General features: G+C 43.3%; 2 protein-coding genes across 8 annotated transcripts in view; one reads left to right on the plus strand and one right to left on the minus strand.

The window, feature by feature from the left end:
- DNASE1L1 (deoxyribonuclease 1 like 1) overlaps positions 1 to 21,360 on the minus strand; it is a 95,422-nt gene that overhangs the window by 52,614 nt on the left and 21,448 nt on the right. The gene's annotated exons all lie outside the window — the stretch shown is intronic.
- Positions 1 to 21,360, plus strand: part of LOC117349349 (mitochondrial carnitine/acylcarnitine carrier protein-like) — a 56,739-nt gene that overhangs the window by 15,072 nt on the left and 20,307 nt on the right. For all 3 annotated transcript variants that reach the window (XM_033922705.1, XM_033922714.1, XM_033922723.1), the window contains 5 exons: positions 8,175 to 8,267; positions 16,250 to 16,377; positions 16,666 to 16,756; positions 20,751 to 20,868; positions 21,017 to 21,089. In XM_033922705.1, the coding sequence (XP_033778596.1) occupies positions 8,175 to 8,267; positions 16,250 to 16,377; positions 16,666 to 16,756; positions 20,751 to 20,868; positions 21,017 to 21,089 (503 nt within the window). The remainder of the gene's footprint in view (positions 1 to 8,174; positions 8,268 to 16,249; positions 16,378 to 16,665; positions 16,757 to 20,750; positions 20,869 to 21,016; positions 21,090 to 21,360) is intronic.

Genomic DNA, 21,360 nt, shown 5'->3' on the forward strand with positions numbered 1-21,360 from the left:
TCCCCCAAAGCAGCCCCCTTTCCCTCTCCAGTTCCTCCCAGACTGTCTCTGCGTGGCCTTCTGTCTTCCCCTCGAGCAAAGCTGTCTGCCCCAGCACACCCCTCCCCCCAAAGCAGCCCCCTTTCCCTCTCCCTTACAGTTTCTCCCTGACTGTGTCTCTGTGGCCCCCTTCTGTCTTCCCCCCAGAGCAAAGCTATCTGTCCCCCAGCACACCCCTCCCCCCAAAGCAGCCCCCTTTCCCTTTGAGAGCATTGAAAATCGCTCTGAGTTCCAACAGATTGATGTGACAGAGACGGTCTGTGGGGGGACCAATGGCCTTGAGTACGAAGACCGTCGAGATGGGCTCCCCATGCGTAGGTTGATGAGTCTGTGGTGAGAACCTTCTGATGAGGAAGAGAGTGGAAAGGCAACCCTCTGGAAAGATTGGAAGAGAGCATCCACCAGTGGAGAGATTGTCTCAACAAAGGAGCCACTGTAATGTGTTGAGAGAGTGGGTCGGTAGCTTGCTGCCACTGAGATGCCAGGGTCCACTGAGGTATGCGAAGGTGAAGTCTGGCAAAAGGAGTCATGTGAACTGTAGAGGCCATGTGACCGAGTAGAATCATCATTTGTCTCGCTGAAATTAATGCGAGAGTAGACACTTGATGGCAAAGGCGAATGAGAGTATCTTGGCATGGTTGAGGGAGGAACGCTCTGAGCCGTGTCCAGAATGGCCCCAAAGAACTGAAGAGTTTGAGAGGGGTGCAACTGGGATTTTGAAAAATTGAGTTCGAACCCCAGACATTGGAGGAACATATTAGTCTGTCGGATCGCTGCAATAACCCCTTATTGAGAGGGGGCTTTGATGAGCCATTCATCCAGGTATGGAAAAACTTGAAGACCCTGGATACGGAGGGCTGCAGCCACCACCACCAGACACTTCATGAAAACTCTGGGGGATGAGGCGAGTCCAAAAGGAAGAACTCTGTATTGTAGATGAAGATTCCCCACCCGAAATCTTAAGTATCTGCAAGAGGCTAGATGGACTGGGATATGAGTGTAAGCCTCTTTGAGATCCAGAGAGCATAACCAATCGCCCTGATCCATCAGGGGATACAAAATTGGTAAAGAAAGCATCCAAAACTTCTCTTTGACTAGAAATTTGTTGAGGGCTCTGAGGTCCAGAATGGGTTGCAAATCCCCTGTCTTCTTTGGAACTAGAAAATAACGGGAATAAAACCCTGTGTCCCGTTGGTTCAAGGGAACCTCCTCGACCGCTCGAAGGTGAAGAAGAGCCTGAGCTTCCTGAAGGAGAAGGGGAAATTGCGACAAACTGGAAGGAAACTCTCTTGCAGGTAGATCTGGAGGTATTTGAAGAAAATGAAGTGAGTATCCCTCCCGAAGGATGTTGAGAACCCAGAGATCTGAGGTGATCAGCTCCCACTGGTGATAAAAATGGTGAAGTCGACCTCCAGTGGGCAGCAGAGAAGTCTGATGGAGGGAGGTTGGTATGCTCAGACTGAGAATGTCAAAAAGACTGAGCTGGTTTAGCCACAGCAGCTTTCTGCTGTCGCTGTTGCTGTGGCAGTCGTCTAGGCGGAGGCCTGGAGAAAGCTGGTGTTGTTTTTTGAGGATAACGACGTGGTGGATGCTTGTATGGCCGAGCAGGAGGAGTCTTAGGTTTCGGCCGAATCAAGGAGGCAAAAGAGCGCTCATGTTCAGAGAGACGCTTTGTAGCAGCCTCGATGGAATCATCAAAAAGTTCAGTCCCTTGGCAAGGTAAGTTCGCTAGACGATCCTGTAAATTAGGGTCCATGTCCACAATGGGGAGCCAAGCGAGGCGACGCATAGCCACCGCAAAGGCAGAAACTCTGGATGAGAGCTAAAAGGCATTGTACGTGGCTTGTAGCATGAAGAGTCGAAGTTGTGACAGAGTACGAATAATCTGTTTGAACTCAGGAAGATACTGCTCCACAAGAGCTGGGAAAAACTTAGGCATTATTTTGAGGAAGTGAGTAAAATAAGCAGTGAAAATGTAATTGTAGTTAAGAATTCTATTGGCCATCATGGAATTCTGATAAAACCTGCGGCCAAACTTGTCCGTGGTATGGCCCTCCATGCCTGGAAGAACCGCAGCGTAGAGCTTAGATGGTTGAGCTTTCTTTAATGAAGATTCCACAACTAAGGACTGGTGAGATAATTGGGATTTCTCAAACCCCTTACAAGGGACGGTGCGATACCTGGATTCCAGTTTAGAAGGTATGGCCATAATAGAGTAAGGAGTTTCCATATTCCTAAGGAAAGTTAGTTTTAAGACAGGAGTCATGGGAAGCCTCAAGGTCTCCTTGGGTGGATGAGATAACTCCATATCGGCTAAGTACTCAGGAGTGTACTTAGAGTCAGAGTGGAGATCCACCTGAAGAGCTTTCCCCATGTCAAAGACAAATCTCACAAATGAGGCAGACTTGGAGGTAGACAGTTCCTCAGGAGAAGGAGAGCGAGACTTAGGAGCCGCAGAATAGGATGGAGAAGCCTCTCTGGAATATTGAGAAGGAGGCTCAGAAACCAGCACCACGGTCACCGAGGAAGCTCCACTGCCTGTGATAGGAGGAGTCAGAGAGTATTTGCGCTTGAGAAGCCTCGATGGTGAAGTCCCCGGGGTCCAAGGAACAGAGTAGGTCGAGGCAGGAGGAGAAAGCTCCCTCGGAGGCGGTCTCGATGGAGGAGTCTTCGACCTGGACGGGCTTCGAGGCAAAGCAGCAGGTGTAGAAGCTTTGCGAGACTGAGACTTATGTTTAGTTTTTGAAGGAGTCTCGATGGCCTTTGATAAATGAGGCATAGAAGACTCAGTACTGGGAGGAGGAGAGTCCTTTTGCTTGAGAGAAGACTCCTGACTCCACTTGGAAGCAAGATGCCTCAAATGCCTCGAGTGATGCCTCGATCGAGGTTCAGGAGACTGTGCCCCCGGAGGAGACAAAGAGTCACTGGATGATAAGTGACTAAACTTTTGAGGCTTGCCTCGAGGTGCTTCAACAGGAGGCTCAGGCTGGCTCATAGGAAGTAGGGTCGAGGCTGGGAGAAGTTGAGCCATGACTAAGGAAATCTGAGTGGTCAAAATGGCTTTCAACATGTCATTGAATATAGGCACTGAGACAAAAGGATCAGGTCTCGAAGGTGCAGCAGTGCGCTCTAAAGAGGGCGACCTTGAGGATGAGTATTCCCTATGTTTGGAGGCACGCTTAGCTGGAGGTCTTGTAGAGGCTGGCAGGACCGTAGGCATGGCCTGGGATGCCTGAGACTCTGGAGGCTTCTTAGGAAGGGTACCTGAAGGAGAAACAGGAGACTTACCCACAGATGAAGACTTAGAAGGGACTGCAGCCGAGGCCTTCGAGGCCGAAGTTGTTGATGCCGAGGTCGAGGCCTTGGTCGAGGCAACCATGGGTGTCGGGGTTGAGGTCTTGGAAGTTGAGGCCGTCCCCGAAGCCGAGGTCGAGACCCTCTCAGCAGACTGCTCCATAGTGCCAAATAGTTGAAGAATTTTAGCACGGTGTCTGTGAAGGGCTCGAGGTTGAAGGGTTGCACAGCGTGAACAAGTGTCAGGACAATGTTCGGGACCCAGGCAAACAATACACCAACGATGAGGGTCGATGATTGAAATGACCCTGCCGCACTGGCTACACTTTGTGAACCCCGTAAGAGGCCGGGACATAGAAAAAAAAGAGAATATGTGCGGGCACAGCAACTAAAAGAAAATAACAAAGCCGTGGTGCAAGAAGGCAACGAAGAGGTGCAGAGCTGAAGTGAACAAGACTTCTCGGCTCCGCGGAAAATGTTGAACTGAGTTACCTCACAGGAGACCCACGCCCTAACTCGGGCGGGAAGGCACTTGCGCATGCATGGTGTAGCACTCGTAAGCTCTTAAAAGATCTTCAAGTAAATCTGCTTGCGAGGCTGTCCACTGCGGGCCTCCGTTGGTGACATCACCCACATGTTGAGAATATGCTGCCTGCTTGTCCTGGGATAATCTGAGGACTGTTGACCCTCAGTCTGGCCACTAGATATCACCATTGAGCAGCGGTTAAAAGCCTTCTCCCCTGCCTACTGTGAGTTCTGTAGCCACAACATCTTTAGCAGCAGAAACCAGGATTGAGAATTGAACCCATGCCCTGCCTTTTAGCATAGCTGCAAAGTTACCCATTTCAGGAGGGAGACTTTTGGCCAGTCCTGGTTTTAAACTTACATCCCAAAGCAGTGCAGTATTTGTGGCCCATGATGATTTTATCCACAGAATTCAGTGCTGCAGGTCCCAAATGGCACCAGGATGGGGTTGACAGAAATCCAGGACCGGCCAAAAAGTTTCCCTCCTGAAATGTGTAACTTGGCAGTTCTGCCTTAGTTGTATTTAGGTTTCACCTTTGCTATCACTTTGTTTAGGCCAGGGGTAGGGAACTCCAGTCCTCGAGGGCCTGAATCCAGTCGGGTTTTCAGGATTTCCCCAATGACTATGCATTGAAAGCAGTGCATGCAAATAGATCTCATGCATAGTCATTGGGGAAATCCTGAAAACCCGACTGGATTCCGGCCCTTGAGGACTGGAGTTGCCCACCCCTGGCATAGGGGAACAGAATGCATAAATCCAATCCTGGCTCAGGCTGCTAATCCAGTTAATCTCTTTCTTTTTCCCCTCTTGAAGTCAGTCAATTTGTACCTTTGCTTAATCTTTTGTAAACCGCATAGATAGAACTTCACGGTATTGCGGTATATAAGCTGTTATTATTATTATTATTATTATTAATAAATTACATTTTAAAAACCCTTGTAAACAGCCTCATGATCCAGGATCCTGCTGAGCTGCTTCAGCTCCAGAAAGCTATTCCTCTGCCTCTAGACCAGGGGTGTCGAAGTCCTTCCTTGAGGGCCGCAATCCAGTTGGGTATTCAGGAATTCCCCAACGAATTTGAGATCTATTTGTATGCACTGCTTTCATTGTATGCTAATAGATCTCATGCATATTCTTTGGGGAAATCCTGAAAACCCGACTGGATTGCAGCCCTTGAGGAGGGACTTTGACACCCCTGGTCTAGGCGTTCTACACGTAGGCAGAACACTGGATGGTGTCAGTGTGCACCCAGCCCCATGAAGTCTGTGCCACCACCAGATGCTAATAAAGCTCCTGGGCTTTTAACTCCCCACCTCACTGCTTTCTAACCAGTGCTGGGTCTAGTGTAGAAGACGCTGGGGATGAAACAAAGACTGATCTCAATCAGGCAGTTACAGAGTGAGCTTCATTTCCTGAGCAACACCTTCACCCTCCAGGCCTGGGACAGGGGAGATTGTCTTTGTGGGCTACAAAGGTCTTATCACCCTTGAGCAGCAGTTGCAACTGGAGCCTTATTAGCTACCCTAGGGGCCATTCCTAGCCCTCCCCTGCCCTTCCTCTTCCCACATGGCACTTGTGATAATATGAACTCCAGGCTAGCTTCAGGCAAGGGGATACCTTCTTGAACATACATGAAATGTTTCACATCAGTGCTCAGCTTGTTATCTCTAGCTTTTCAAACTGATCAGATAACTTTATTGGCATGACAGTTTTCCATGTGTTGCCAAAGTGGTATCCACGCCATTTAGCTTCTGTGACAGGAATGTGCATAAGCTATACCAGTTTTAAAAGGGAGAGTATGCATTTTCTTCTTTCAAAGTTACCCCATGGAAAGTACCCACATGTTTATGTTTTATTAAAACTTGTTATACCGCTCATTTTTACAACAGGTCCAAGTGGTTTACATCTGCTTTTGGGCATGCAGAGCTTTTTCCCCAGTTCATTTTACATACTTGCTTTTATGGGCATTTCACTAAGTTACAAAAATGGAACACCAATTGACAAAAACTAAAAACTTTAAAGACACTATAGCCACCCAATGAGTACTGTACTTTCTACTAAATAATATAATGTTGAAAAGAAGGATCTTCAGATTGTGAGTTCAAGATATTATCTCAATCACTTTCAAATACAGTATATAAAGTATAAATTCAATAACCTTGTACTAGTACTCCTCAGCGCCAATCATAGGATCACAAGACTGCAAAAATCAATTTACACTTCTCCCTCCGTATTTGCAGTTTCAGCAATCGCGGTTTCAATTATTCGCTGTTTTTAGCTTGCTGGCTCCTCCCTCCAAATTACATCAGCTTGCATAGAGAAATCGCTGATTCCAAGCGTTTACAGAGAAAATCGCTGATTCCTAGCACTTTCTTCACTGTCTTTTGCCTCTCGTTCAGGAACAGGCCAGGTCTCCTACCATGTTATTTGCAATTTCACCATATTCACAATGGCTTTTAATAGAAAACAGCAAATAACATATGAAAAAATTATTCACAGTTTTTCTGTATTTGCAGTTCTGTTAATCCCCTATCACAGTGAATACGGAGGGAGAAGTGTATACGTATATGAAAGGTCAAAAACATACAAATTCAAAAATCAAAGCAAAACATTTGTGAGCCGAAGCACACTGGTTCACAGTAGAATCAAATTCTACCGCAAATATTGTGCCACAAAATTACTGTGGCATGCTCAGATTAATGAGCATACAAATTAATGCCACATTAAAAGCACAGTATTAATTAGCTGATCACTATTCTGTGCTATTGTTCCTGTCGATGCCTGAGTATGCACTGGTTCATTGACATTAAAAAAAAAAAAAAAAAAAGAATGCCACTAGCCCTGATCTGAATTTCCCCTCCCCCATGAATATCGGGATAGGATTCTCTCTTTCCCCCAACATCAAGCAACTCCCTTCCACTTAAAAAAGAAACCCCTGAGAGACTGAGCTATACTTCAACTAGAACATCAGCTTCAATTTGAAAAGAGACATTTTGAGCTCATCCACTAAATAGCAGATAAAGAAAAATTTCAGGAGACTCAGATGGAGTTTAATACTCTGCTACATCAAAGAATGAAAAAGTCCTTGCAATATTACAGATACCAACTCTATAGATATGGGAACATAGGAAGAAACCTATTAGCTAGGTTAGTTAAAACGCAGGGGGCCACCCACTGATACTGCGTTTGAGGAAAGCAACTGGGCAGGATACCACGGATGATCAACAGATCTGTCACATTTTCCAAGAATATTATACGAAGCTTTATGGGATGCCACCAGACTTGGGTTTGGAGAGTTCCATGTTCCACTGTGTATGGACAAGAATACCATTTTGTATGTTTTCTAAGCACAGCTAAGGCCACATGTTGTAACAATACATTCCACTTATTTTGTCTTGATTTGGTTGTATTACAGTGCAGTTATCAATAAAAATTGTTGAACCATAAAAAAAATTCCCTGGTGGTCTGGTGAACTCCTTCCGGCCCCCTTCCAAAAGGCCCTGGTGGTCCAGTGGGACCCCTGACCTGCACTGAGCAGACCTGGGCAATGCCATTTTGATGATGCCACCCAGGAAGGGCAAAAAAAGATGCCTATTTGCTCCTCCCTACTAGGTAAAGTATATCAGACTGTGGGGGGAGGGGACCAGGGCTAGCTTAGGCCACCAGGGAAGACTCTGGAGGGGTGTCAGGCCTGGCCTGGTCAGACCACGAGTCCCACTAGATGACTAGAGCTTTGGCTAGGTTTGGGGGGGGGGGTGGTCAGCATCCATTGACTACCAGTGTCTTTTGTGAGGGGGCCGAGAGGGGTCCACCAAATCACCAGAGAATTTTTTAAAGGGCTGGGCAGGGCAATTGGGGAAGCTTGGGAAGAACATTTAGGGTTGGGTGGTCGGGTTAGTGGGAGAGAAGGGGTGTCATTAGATATTCTCTCTCTCAATCAACCCTTCTAATGCTGCTCCAGACCTGGCATTGTTTCTTGTGGTGCTAAACATGCCTGACAGGTCTTTTTTTGAGCATGCTGAGGGGGTACTAAATAACCTAATTTAAAGTATTTAAATGCATTAAATGTGGTCTGCACTAATGGTTTCAAGAAGATACATGGGCTCCTTGTGCCTCAGTTCTAATCATGAGTTCTGTTACTGACTTCTTTGTGTTCTTTATACCCGAAAGGAAGTTATTCTGTAATCTGTTTTTCTGCTCATCTGTTTGGATGAAAGGTGCAGTATAAACCCACATGATCACCATCACAGACAGTTATTATGAATGTGCTGTCTTCCTCACTGATTGTTTCTGTTCCCTCCTTCCTCCCCACCAGGTGAACATGCAAACCCAAAAGAAACCTCATCCTGGACAGACTCTCCTATACAAGAGTACCTTTGACTGCTTTCTGAAGATCACAGCTAGTCAGGTGCAGCACCCTTGGGTATCATCCATGTGCAATACATAGAGGATGCAAATTGCCCAGGAGGAGGAGGGCGCAGGGTATAAGATTTCCAGCTTAAGTATGAGTGAGAATATTCTGGGTGCTCTCCCATGTTCCTTAGACTTCCTATTTTTATTATAATCAAATCTAAAAAAAAAAAAAGTTAGGAATGTGTACAAGGGTTTTGAAGATGGATACTAAAGAGAGAGGTGGAACTTTATCCCCTGCCCTCACTGTCTGTTTGCTATGATAGGATGATATGATACAGTCGGGTGGTAGGGGTGGGGGTAAAGTGACAGGATGGGAGGGATGAGATCTCCTACTAGCAATCCTCAGTTAGAGAAGCTGATCCTTTACCTCCGCCCCATCTCTTGGTCACATAGGAGCTAACTTTTCAAAATTATTGGAGGCGCTAAACCCAATGGAAATTACCTCTCCCTGGAAAATGTCAAGGAGATTGTTCAATATTAGGGGTGCTCAAGCACCCACAGAGCTGGCTCCTATGTCTGGTCATGATGTACATCAAAGGTGAAATGTTTTTCTATAGATTAAGCAAAAAGAAATATTACTAAAACCTCAGAAATAGTTATTTATCTCATTATATGTTTAATAACCTGCTACCACTTTCAGCCAATGGCATAGTGAGGGGGGGAGTGGACTGCCCCCGGTGCCTTCTTCATGGGGGTGCACTGGCGTCTCTACTCCTCTCCACCCCCCTTACTTGTACCTCTTTAAATGTTTGCTGGCACAAGCAGCATCTTCTACTTGCTGCTCACACTGGCCTCAGCTCCCTTCTGATGTCACTTCCCGGTCGCAGGACCAGGATGTGACATCAGAAGGGAGCCAAGGCCAGTGCGAGCAGCAGGTGGAAGATGCTGCTCGAGCTGGCGAACATTCAAGAGGTATGTAAGTGGCGTTCAAGCTGTGGGGAAGGGGTGTGCTCAAGTGGCAGGGGAGAGTTGGGGATGGGGCGCACAGTGTGGTGCCACCACCCTGGGTGCCAACCTACCTTGCTATGCCTCTGCTTTCAGCATCTTGTTTTAGATTTTAATCAGCTGGTCATGGTCTTGTCCCATTCTACAGGAAGTATATGTAAGTGAGTAAGGGCCATAAAGGTTGATCTCCAGAAATGCACTCTGCAGTGGCAATCATCTCCCTTCTCCCTCCCTCAAGCCTGCACTCACCAGCTCTGTCCCACTCCTCCCCCCCCCCTTACCAAACAGCCTGATAAACAGGAGATTAAGAACATAAGAAAGCTATACTGGATCAGAACAATGGTCCACCTAGCCCAATATCCTGTTTCCACCATGACTAATCCAGATCACATCAAATAATCCAGAAACTCAAATACTGTAATAGCAACATTCCATGCTAGCAACATTCCATAATAGCAACATTCCATAATAGCAACATTCACAGGGCAAGCAGCGGCTTCCTCCATGCCAGTCTCAATAGCAGATTATGGACTTTTCCTTCAGGAACTTGTCCAAACCTTTTTTAAACCCAGCTATACTAATTGCTGTTACCACATCCTCTGGAAACGAGTTCCAGAGTGAGAGACTGGGAATTAAGAGGAAGTAAAACAGGAGAGCCAGAGTGAAAGAGATGGCAAGCTGTAGGTAGACAAAGTAAAAAAGGGGAAATTGTAGACTGTATAGTAGCAATCCTATATCCAATACTGGTGAAAGTGGGTATTAAATAAATAATCTAAAAAAAGTGCTCCACTTCTATAACTAAAGGGTTTACTCTCAATGGAAGAATAAGCCTCAGGTTTACTTTAGGTAAGGCATAAAGCTCAAACCTCCTCCACCAATGATGGAGGCCGATGTTGTTGGTGGAGGAGGTTTGAGCTTTATGCCTTATCTAAAGTAAATCTGAGGCTTTTTCTTCCATTGAGAGTGAGCTGTTTAGTTATAGAAGTGGAGCACTTTTTTAGACTGTATAGTAGGAAATAATTAAATATGGACAGAGGCAGAAAAATAAATTGAAGAAAGCTGAGTGAAAAAGGAAAAGAAGGGAGAAAAAAAATGACAAATTGACAGGAAATCTTGGCAAGAGAGTTAAGAGGAAGACAAGGAAAGCAGAAACCAGAGACTGGGACCAACATGATTAGAAAAAGCAAATCGGCAAACAACAAAGGTAGAAAAAAAATAATTGTATTTTTAGTTTAGAATAAAGTAGTGTGGTTCCTGTGGTATGTGTGTTAATAAACGTTAATAAATAATGATTCAATGGAGGGTCCAAGATTTCAGGGAGCAGCAGTGGCTTTCCTCGTTCTCAGCCTGCAACTCTATAAGGTACTGTTACTACAGATAACACATATTATCTATTCTATATTACCTAATCTTTGGTAGTTCGACTGCCTAGTAAAGTCTAGCTGAGCTGAAACCTGGTGGCTATGTTGCAACCTACTGAGAACATAGGGATCCTTTTTCTAAGGTGCGCTAGCCGATTTAATGCACGCTAAACGCTAACGTGTCCATTATATTCTATGGACTCGTTAGCATTTAGCACACGCTAAATCGGCTAGCGCACCTTAGTAAAAGGACCCCATAGATAGGTAAATTATTTTAGGGTTGCTGAAAACCTCAAGATTTCTGTTACTGACAAAATGTCAAGATGTTCTTGGAAATCCTTTTTAGTGAAGCTGATGGACCCAATATAACAGATACGTTCTGTTTCTTTCTGCCATATTTTTGTGTTCTTCAATTGCATCTCTTGGTACTCGAGGAGCTTCTCTTTCTCCATGTCAGCTGTAAGGGTTTTACAAAAAAAAAATTTTCATTCTTTGCTGATTTCTCTTCCCCCCTTACATTTGCCAATCTTTTCCATGCTTTACTGTGACTGTTCTGCCACATCCTCCTCCCTCCCCTCATTACTTCCTTGAAGTGGGGTGGGGAGTTCTTTCAGAGAATATACCACAACTACCATGGAAATGGAAACAGATATTTTTCTGGCACTAATGGAAGGGGATAATAATAACTTTATTTTTCTATACCACCATCACCAACAGTTCTAGGCGGTTTACATAAAGAGTACTGGACATTCAGTGAAATACAATCATACAAAGTTGAAATACATATAGGGAAAAAGAACCCGTTGTTCAACTACAAATTGGGGGGGGTATTGTTGGGAGACAGCAGACTTGAGAGAGACTTGGGTGTGCTGGTGGATGCATCACTGAAGCCATCTGCACAGTGCGCAGCAGCCTCGAAAAAAGCCAACAGGATGCTTGGCATCATAAAGAAGGGCATAACAACCAGAACAAGGGAAGTCATCATGCCATTGTATCGGGCGATGGTGCGTCCGCATCTGGAATACTGCGTTCAGTATTGGTCGCCGCACCTCAAGAAGGACATGGCGGTACTTGAGAGAGTCCAAAGGAGAGCAACGAAAATGGTAAAAGGGCTGGAACACTGCCCATACGCCGAGAGGTTGGATAGGCTGGGGCTCTTCTCTCTGGAAAAGAGGAGGCTCAGGGGAGATATGATAGAGACCTTCAAGATCATGAGGGGCATAGAGAGGGTGGATAGGGACAGATTCTTCAGACTGAAGGGGACAACAGGTACGAGGGGGCATTCGGAGAAACTGAAGGGAGATAGGTTCAGAACAAACGCAAGGAAGTTTTTTTTCACCCAAAGGGTCGTGGACACTTGGAATGCGCTACCGGAGGAAGTGATCAGGCAGAATACGGTACAGGGATTCAAACAGGGATTGGACGGATTCCTGAAGGATAAAGGGATCATGGGATACTGAGGGAGGAGCTGGGATGTAACACAAGTATAGAAAACTAACCAGGTAATGAGTATAGAAACCAAACCAGGTCGTGCATGTGCAAGACCGGAGGGTTAGGACCTCGATAGGAAGACAGGACTTAAATGAGAAACCAAGGTGGCAAGGGAGCCCCTTCTGGTGATACAGACAGGTCGTGACCTGTTTGGGCCGCCGCGGGAGCGGACTGCTGGGCGGGATGGACCTGTGGTCTGACCTGGCAGAGGCACTGCTTATGTTCTTATGTTCTTATATCCCCTCTTCTACAAAACTGCTCTAACAGTTTCTAGCACAGAGAGCCGCGCTGAATGGCTCGCACTGCTATGAGCATAGGGAACAGCACTGGCCATTCAGCGTGGCTCCCCGTGCTAGAAACTGCTAGCGCAGTTTCATAGAAAAGAGGAATAGTTTCATTCTAGAAAAGTTTTATAATAAAATGACTAAAAAGATCATTAAATACTCTATTGAATAATATTATGCGGTTTCCGAAGCCTCCTATTGTACATAATGAACTTTCAAAAATGAAATTCACTATTTCTAACTAAACAGTTGTATAGTAAAATTCATAATCAGACCTTCTTATTTAGGCAATAAATTTATTAAAAAGATTGGTCTTCAATAATTTTTTTTATTTTTTTTTATAAATTTTGATTGATTTTCAAACTAAAACAATGCAATACAAATAAGTGAACAAAAATTACTACATACATTGCATTATTAACTGTACAGGTAATATGTATATCATTCAAAGTTCTTGCATTTTTCTACTTTTATCAGTAATATAACATAGGATATAATATGAAATGATAAACTTAAATTACCCAAGTAACCATCAAGATTGTTTCCCTCCCCCCAACCCCCCACCCTGGATGTATATCAGTAAATAAACAAAAGAAAAGAAAAAATAAATACAAATTATTATATTTTCACAAAGTTAGTCAATGGGCTCCACACTTTATTAAATACACCACTAATACCCTTACATTTTGCATTCATTCTTTCATATCTGTATATAGTACACACATTCACCCACCAAAAAGTGTAATTTATTCTATCATGGTTTTTCCAATTATTTGTAATCAATTGAAAAGCTATACTTGTCAAAATCATAAAAAGACGGCTCTTATATTTATCTAAAGTGGGTTTAACATGTAGCATGGTTTCACAAATTATGGCTTCATATGTTAGTGGAACATTTGATTCAAGAATAAGATTAATTTGTCCCCAGATGGACTTCCAGAATATAAACATCAATGGGGACAATAATATAACAGATGATCCAGAGTCCCTACATCAATATGACAATGCCAGCATCTATTAGACTTAGAGCCATCTATTTTATTTAAACGAACTGGGGTCCAAAAAATCCTATGCAATAAAAATAACCATGTTTGTCTCAGATGTTGACGCTGTGCATTTCAATCTCCAAGTCCAAATTTGTGGCTAACGAGACACAGAAAAATACTGTTTTATCTCGAAACTCCAAATGTCTTTAAGAGTATTTTTTGGCTTTTTGTTTAAAAATCCAGAAATCAATTTATACCACTGGGCAGCCTGATGTCCTACTAGATCTGTTTGGTAGCAAAGGATCTGCAAGCTAAAATAAGTTTTCAAATTTTTCCATTCAGGGAACCCACTCTGAATGGCCTGCTTCAACTGCAACCACCTATACTGTTGAGATTTTAAAATTCCAAATGATTGTTGCAGCTGTGAAAAGTCAAGCAGATTTCCATTAGACATAACATCATCTAATGTCCAAATACCTGCCTGCATCCAATTCTTCTGCGCGATCCCAGCACCGCCTATTTGAATCTTGGAGTTTAACCATAAGGACTGTAAAGTAGATTTCATTATAGGAACATCTGTTAATTTATCAATAAATTTAATCGTTTTCCATGTGTCCAATAAAATCACATTATCCTTAGCATAACTAGGTATTTTGATATTTAATATATGAGATAGCCGCATAGGGGACATGATTTTCCATTCAAGATATAACCAATCTGGCTGATGTTCCAAGAGCTCAGGGAGGATCCAATACATACCTTGACGCATTTTATAGGCTTGATAATACCTATAAAAATTGGGAAAATTTACCCCACCCTCCACAATTGGTCTTTGTAAGAATACTAAAGCAATTCTTGCATTTTTCCCAAGCCAAATAAATTTTGTCAGAATACTATTTAACTTTTTGTAAAAGGACCCTTGAAAATAAACTGGCAACATACCCATTTGGTAACAAATTACCGGTAAGATCATCATTTTGACCGTTTGAACTCTCCCCCACCAAGACAAATATAAAGGGTTCCATTGCTCACACATTTCCATGACCTTTAATAATAACGATTTTTCATTTATTTTCATTTCTTACCATGTATTTTTTATCCATATCCCTAAATATTTTATATCATCTTCTTTCCAAATAAAAGGATATGCATCAAATAATCCTTTTACACAATGTACATTTAATAGAAGAACCTCAGATTTACTCCAGTTTATTTTGTAACCAGAGAATTTCCCAAATGAAGCAAAATATCATCTGCATATGCAGAGACTTTATATTCCCAACCTGCATAAGGAATTCCACGAATCTCCTCCGCTTGTTGAATAGCCAATAACAAAGGTTCCAGAACAATAGCAAATAGCAAAGGAGATAACGGACACCCCTGTCTAACTCCCCTCTCCAAGCATAATCGCTCTGAGAAATTATTATTTATATATAACCTGGCAGAAGGAGAGCTATACAAGGTTTGAATCATTCGTATAAATCCAGAACCAATACCAAACCAATCCATAGCCTGATACATAAAGGACCATTCTACTCAATCAAAAGCCTTCTCTGCATCCAAGGATACAGAAAAGGCTGGCTTGTCCATTCCTTTTGTCAAATTTAGCATATGAAAGGCCAATCTAGTATTATTTGAAGAATGTCTATGAGCAATGAACCCTGTTTGGTGAATACCAATAATATAAGGGAGAGCCTTGGCCAAATGTAAAGCTAATAATTTAGCTAACAATTTTCCATCCACATTATCAAAGAAATAGGCCTGTAATTTGAAACCAACAAGGGATCTTTATGTGGCTTTGGCAAAACAATAGTTAAAGATTCAGCTATAGTACCTATAATACAACCATTATTCAGTTGAACCTGATATAAATTTAAGAGATGAGGTAACAAAAAATTTTGAAATGATGCATAAAATTCTACCGTAAAACCATCACCACCTGGAGTGGATCCAACTCTAAGGGACTTCAATGCAGATTGTATTTCTTTTTGTGAATAATTTTTGAAAAGAACAATAAGAATAAGATGAGGCTTGATGAAAACATTCACCCAGCTACTCTTGTAATTTACCCGCTTGAAATGCAAGTGTCCTGTCTAGGTATGTCTTGTAACGGCATGATTTTATTTTGGGATAGGTTAAAAAAATTAAAATTTTGATTATCCCTTATGGGTCTGTATAGGTTAAAGTGAGTGGAAAGGTAAATCAGAGACAATCCAAATATCAATTGGAAGCATATACACGCAAATTTAAATAGAACTCTTGCTTCAAAAGGTAACCAATGTAATTGTTGATAATATGGGCTAACGTGATCATGCTTTTTCAAATCAAATATTAACCTAACAGCTGTATTTTGGATTAACCTCAATCTTCTTAATTTTTTTTTTTTTTTTAAACCCAAGTAGATTATATTACAATAATCCAGTATGGATAGAATTTTCCGCCTTTCTCAGTAGCTCTAGCTCAGAGACAGTAGGCCAGGGGTGTCCAATGTCGGTCCTCGAGGGCCGCAATCCAGTCGGGTTTTCAGGATTTCCCCAATGAATATGCATGAGATCTATTAGCATACAATGAAAGCAGTGCATGCAAATAGATCTCATGAATATTCATTGGGGAAATCTTGAAAACCCAACTGGACTGCAGCCCTTGAGGACCGACATTGGACACCCCTGCAGTAGGCCAATTGGTGACTTGTAGGCCACCAGACAGAGTCTGAGCCCATACTGGTTTTACTCTCTTTCCCTCTCTGTGGACATGTTCATATGAAAAGAAAAAAATAACAAGTTCCAGCACACAGAGAGGGAAAATAGGAGACAGAGAGTGACCTTAGTGGCATTGCTAAGGTGGGAATTAGGTGCCTTAAATCTATGAGTGCCACTGACTCATTGCTCATTTTGTGCTTTCCTCTGACAGGGCCTTCGGGGTTTGTACAAGGGTATGGGAGCACCACTGGCCGGAATCACTCCCACAATGGCCCTGGCCTTCTTCGGCTATGGCCTGGGGAAAAGGCTTCAGCAACAGAGTCCTAATGACAATCTCACGTAAGTTTAGAGACTTCTGCGATGGTGCAATGGGATGGGAGTTGAGATGGTTGCGAAGTGAGCCACCTCCAGGAAGCAGATTGTGGACCAATATTAATTTTTGAACTTATACCCTAAAACATTGTGGAGTTTGTAGTCCCTGTTTCTACCAAGCAAATTCGGCATTGCTAGTACCAGGCTGTGCACATAGGTAAAATATCTCTCAAAGACCTGGCTAACGTAGCAGCTAAGTAGTGAACAATACAGTAAAGGGTAGCTGACATTGTATTTGCAATATATCTTTTTAAGGTTCCCTCAGGTGTTTGCTGCTGGTATGATGGCCGGAGTGTTCAGCACCACAGTTCTGGCTCCCCTGGAGAGAGTGAAGTGTCTGCTACAGGTGGGATACTCCTCTGATACAGTAACTATAGGACAGGCCCAGGTAGTACTGTAAACATACAAACACATGCACACACACACCGTCAACTAAGAGATGATCTCTGTACATGCTCAATGTGAGTATACTAGGACTAGAGCCATAAGAACAGCCATACTGCCTAGTATCCTGTTTTCAATAGTGGCCAATCCAGGTCACAAGTTTCTAGCAGAAACCAAAATAGTAGCAACATCCTATGCTACCGATCCAGGACAAGCAGTGGCTTCCCTCATATCTGTCTCAATAACAGACTTTGGACTTTTCCTCAAGGAACTTGTCCAAACTGATCTTATACCCAGCTATACTAAAGCAAAGTTACTTACCTTTGTAGCAGGTGTTCGCCGAGGACAGCATGTATATATTATCACCTGGGTAATGTCATCCTCGGAATCCGGTATGGACAGATACCAAGTGTACTGTCACTAACTTTCAAGGCACTGCTTGTATCACGCATGCTAATACCTTCCTGCCCGACATCAACTCGCGGAACCTGCAGTTCAGTAACAAAGCTAAGAAGCCAAATAGGGGAAGTGTGAGGGTTGTGAGAATATTTATCTTTTGTCCTCAGAGAACACCTGCTACAGGTAAGTAACTTTGCATTCTCTGAGGACAGGTAGATGTGTTGGGAGATCACTCGTGAGGCTTCAGGAGTCTGCTTAACTTGTCAGCCAACACATTCTGCTTTTCTGCTAGATAGACTGCTCTGAGAAGAATTCTGTGAGCAATTGCCCAAATTTCTATTGCGTCCATGCAAAAAGGATGAGATTCCATGCCGCCTTGTTTGTTCAAGTAGAACATGGCCACCTGATTGTTGATGCGGATGAGGACTATTTGATTTTGAAGGTGATCCTGGAATGTGTGGAGAACACTGCAAATTGCTCAGAGCCTATGTTCCCTCTAAGCAGAGTGCGTGAGCAATGGTTCATATATTCTAGAAGCATGGCTCACAGATTTTACATGGTCACTCATAAAAATATTTGCAAATCTGAAAAATTATTGAGAACTTGTTGCCACACAAAAAACATTTTTAGAACTTGTCACTCACATGAAAAATAATTTGCGCACACTTGGTAAATCCTTAGAGGGAGTATTGCTTAGAGCTCCAGGAGATTGATGTGGAAATTTTTCTTGTGAAGATTCCAGACTTCCTGAATGTAGAGGCAGTCGAAGTGAGCTCACCAGCCTAGCATTGAAGCATCTGTAGTGAGAAGTTTCTGATGAGGAGCTGGCTGGAAGGGGAGACCTTGGAAGAGGCTGGATGGAATCATCCACCACCAAAGGGAGTGACAAAGGTCTGGCATAACTTGTATTAGAGCAGCAGAGATTTGTGGCCTTCGACTGTTGCATTAACAGTCTACTGTGGGACTTTGAGGTGTGGATATGCAAATAGGGTGACATGAACTGTTGAAAGCCATGCTACCAAGAAGTCATAGCACTTGATATGCTGTTATACGTAGTAGGGAGGAGACTTACTGACACAGAAGAAGGAGATTGTTGACTCTCTGTTGAGGTAGAAAAGATCATCCCTGAGTAGTGTTTAAGATAGCTCCTATGAACTCTAAGATTTGAGTTGGCTGAAGGTGTGATTTCTGGTAGTTTACTACAAATCCTAGGAGTTCCAGCAGAAGAACTGTTGAGCTGATGGCATGCTGAACTAGTTGCGATGATGAAACCTTGATCAACCAGTCATCCAGATAGGGAAAGACATGAAACCCCCATGAGCAAAGGGTTGCAGCTACTACCACAAGGCACTCTGTGAAGACTCTTTGTGCTGAGGCTAGGCCAAAAGGTAGGACTTTGTATTTAAAATGATAGCCCACTCGAATGCGAAGATATTTCCTGTGGGCAGGTAGAATTGATAAGTGAGGGTAAACTTCTTTAAGGTCTAGAGAGCAAATCAAATTATCCCATTCCAACAATAGTAATAGGATTCCCAGAGAGACCATACAAAATTTCTCCTTCGCTATGAGGCTCATAATCAAAACTTTAAAAGTCTAAAAACCCGCCTAAGTTAGCACTTTGACGTACTAATAGACAGGTCGCCCAAGTGCCAGGTCTAAGTGCCAAAAAGGTATCCAAAGTGACCAGATAAGCACTACAGACACAAAGTAAAGACCCCCCCACACTGCCCCAGTGATCACTGACCCCCCCAACACCATAAAAATCAGAATAAAAACGTACATACCTGCCTCCAGAACATCAGCACCTGGCATAGCAAAGCCTAGTAGAACAGCACAGAGATGGCTTAAGTAGTGTGGAGGGTAGGCTAGGGAACCATAAAGAGGAGGACCCAGGCCCATAAGCCACTCTAACCACTGCATTTATGGTGGAACATGTGCACCCCTAACTCCCCTCCCCTACATACAGAAAGACAACTGGAACGTACGCAGGTACGGCTAGACTCAATCAGGGAACTGGTCTTTGACCTAAGGGCCGCCGCATGAGCGGACTGCTGGGCACGATGAATCACTGGTGTGACCCAGCAGCGGCAATTCTTATGTTCTTAACTGACTTTCTGGACGTATAGTGGGACTTCTTATGCTTCTGAATGCAGCTGTGCGCCCAAAGCTGAAAGGGGCATACCTGGAGGAGTGGTCAGGGCAGTATTTAAGCGGAATGTGGGCTGACTTAGACCTATATGTTCTGCAGGGATAATCAAATGTTTTACTAGACATCCTGCCAAATTTGTCCAGGGTTCTTACCTCTTTGCTTGGTGGAGTGGAAGCATATGAACGAGAGATATGAGCTTGCTTAAGGGAAAATTCAACTACTAGTGACTAATGTTAGAAATGTTGGAGGCCTATCAAAGCTAGGACAAGTCTGTATTCTTTACAGTGAATTTATTTTGCAGGGAGCAACTGGAATTGTCAAAAGGGTCTCCTAGTTTTTGAATAAAACATCTTTCATGACCCTGTGGCGTGGAGCTTTTATGTATTTACTAGGCCACTCCTCATAATCCAGGAGTTACAATAACTCTTGAGCAAAGCTCTTCCTTGGAATCCACCTTCATAGGTATAGCCTGATCCATCCGACATACAAAGCCTGCAAAAGATAAACTCTCAAGTGGAGATCTATGACATGGAGAAGGATCAGAGTGAATACATATGATTTGTCTGCAGAAGAGTCTGGAAGGTCTTGGAGGAACACTCGAAGTTGCTCTTGTATTGTTGGAGCAGCCCTCTGAGGATCGAAATTATCTGATTAAAAGACTTAATGTGATCTTTAATGGTCACTAAGAGTTTAATATACTGGAAGTGTTGAAGTTGCATTAAAATTTAAAGTGACAGTACACTTGGTATCTGTCTGTACCGGGTTCTGTAGATTATGTCACCCACATGTGAGAATATAATACCTGCTTGGCCTCAAAGAACTGCTGTTGCCACAAATTTTAATATTGCATTAGCACCCTCCACACCCCTTAGTTCAGACAACAAATAATTATAAAGCCCACCCATCACAAACTGCAGTTGTGAACAGCCATCAGCTACCCCCCTGCTCAGCTGCTCTGGTCTAATCAATCAACCTATCTCAGAATCAATATAGCTTACTTGTAATTTCAGCAATACGAGGTTAGATTGCAGCGCTGCCAAATTACCCAGTCCATAAAGGGAGATTTTAGATCCATCCTGTATCTGATAACCCTGGCTTGATGCATTATGGAGGCAGTATGATTTCAGTAAATGCAATCAGGGACCACAAATCCCACACTACATTGGAATAGGAGTGGCCTAAAAGTCTTCCTCCTTAATTAGGTAATTTGCCAATTCTGCATACATAGTAGTCTGCAAACTCCTAGTCATAACTACAATTCAGCCTTTCCATCACATTGCTTATGCTAGTTTCTAAAAATAGTTGTCAAAATCTTTGCACTTGCTCATTTAATACTACACTACCTGCATACAGACATAGGACTTGTATAAGGTCTATTGGCAGTGACCTCCCAATCCATGTATCACAGGTTCAGGCAAACAGTGCCATTTGCAGGTACTCAGGACCTGTGGACTGCGTGTGTCAGCTGTATATGGAGAGTGGTGTCCAAGGCATATACAAGGGAACACTGCTCACACTGCTGAGAGGTAGGAAGGCCCAGTGCATTGTACATAGAATGGCAGGAAACTTATGTGTGTGGCAAACTTTTGGTGTGAACGTGGAGGTAAGCACGTTTGGCCTTCATTTCTCTCATCAACTACCGTAATGAGTTTTCTTTTGGTTTTAATATGGCAGATGTTCCTGCAACTGGAGTGTATTTTATGACATATGAATGGTTTAAAGTAAGCCTCACCCCAGAAGGAAAAAGGTCAGTGACAATGACGCAGCTCATATCTGTAGCAAAGGTAACACCCCCCCCCCAAACAAAAGTTATTTCCAGGTGGAAGAGCTGAACAGAGATTTAGTAAAAGACATTAAAGGAAAGGTTCCGTTGGAGGAAGATTTTAATCTGCACCACAGAATCAGGGAGATTGTATATTCAGTTTGGACAACTGGATTCTGCTGCTGACCAATGATTTAATGTAAGAACATGTCAGGGTTCTGGAGAGAACAAGAGCTGTCTTTGTTAAAGGGGGATG

The sequence above is a fragment of the Geotrypetes seraphini genome, chromosome 1 (genome assembly GCF_902459505.1).
Source record: "Geotrypetes seraphini chromosome 1, aGeoSer1.1, whole genome shotgun sequence".
In the NCBI taxonomy this organism is placed as follows: domain Eukaryota; kingdom Metazoa; phylum Chordata; class Amphibia; order Gymnophiona; family Dermophiidae; genus Geotrypetes; species Geotrypetes seraphini.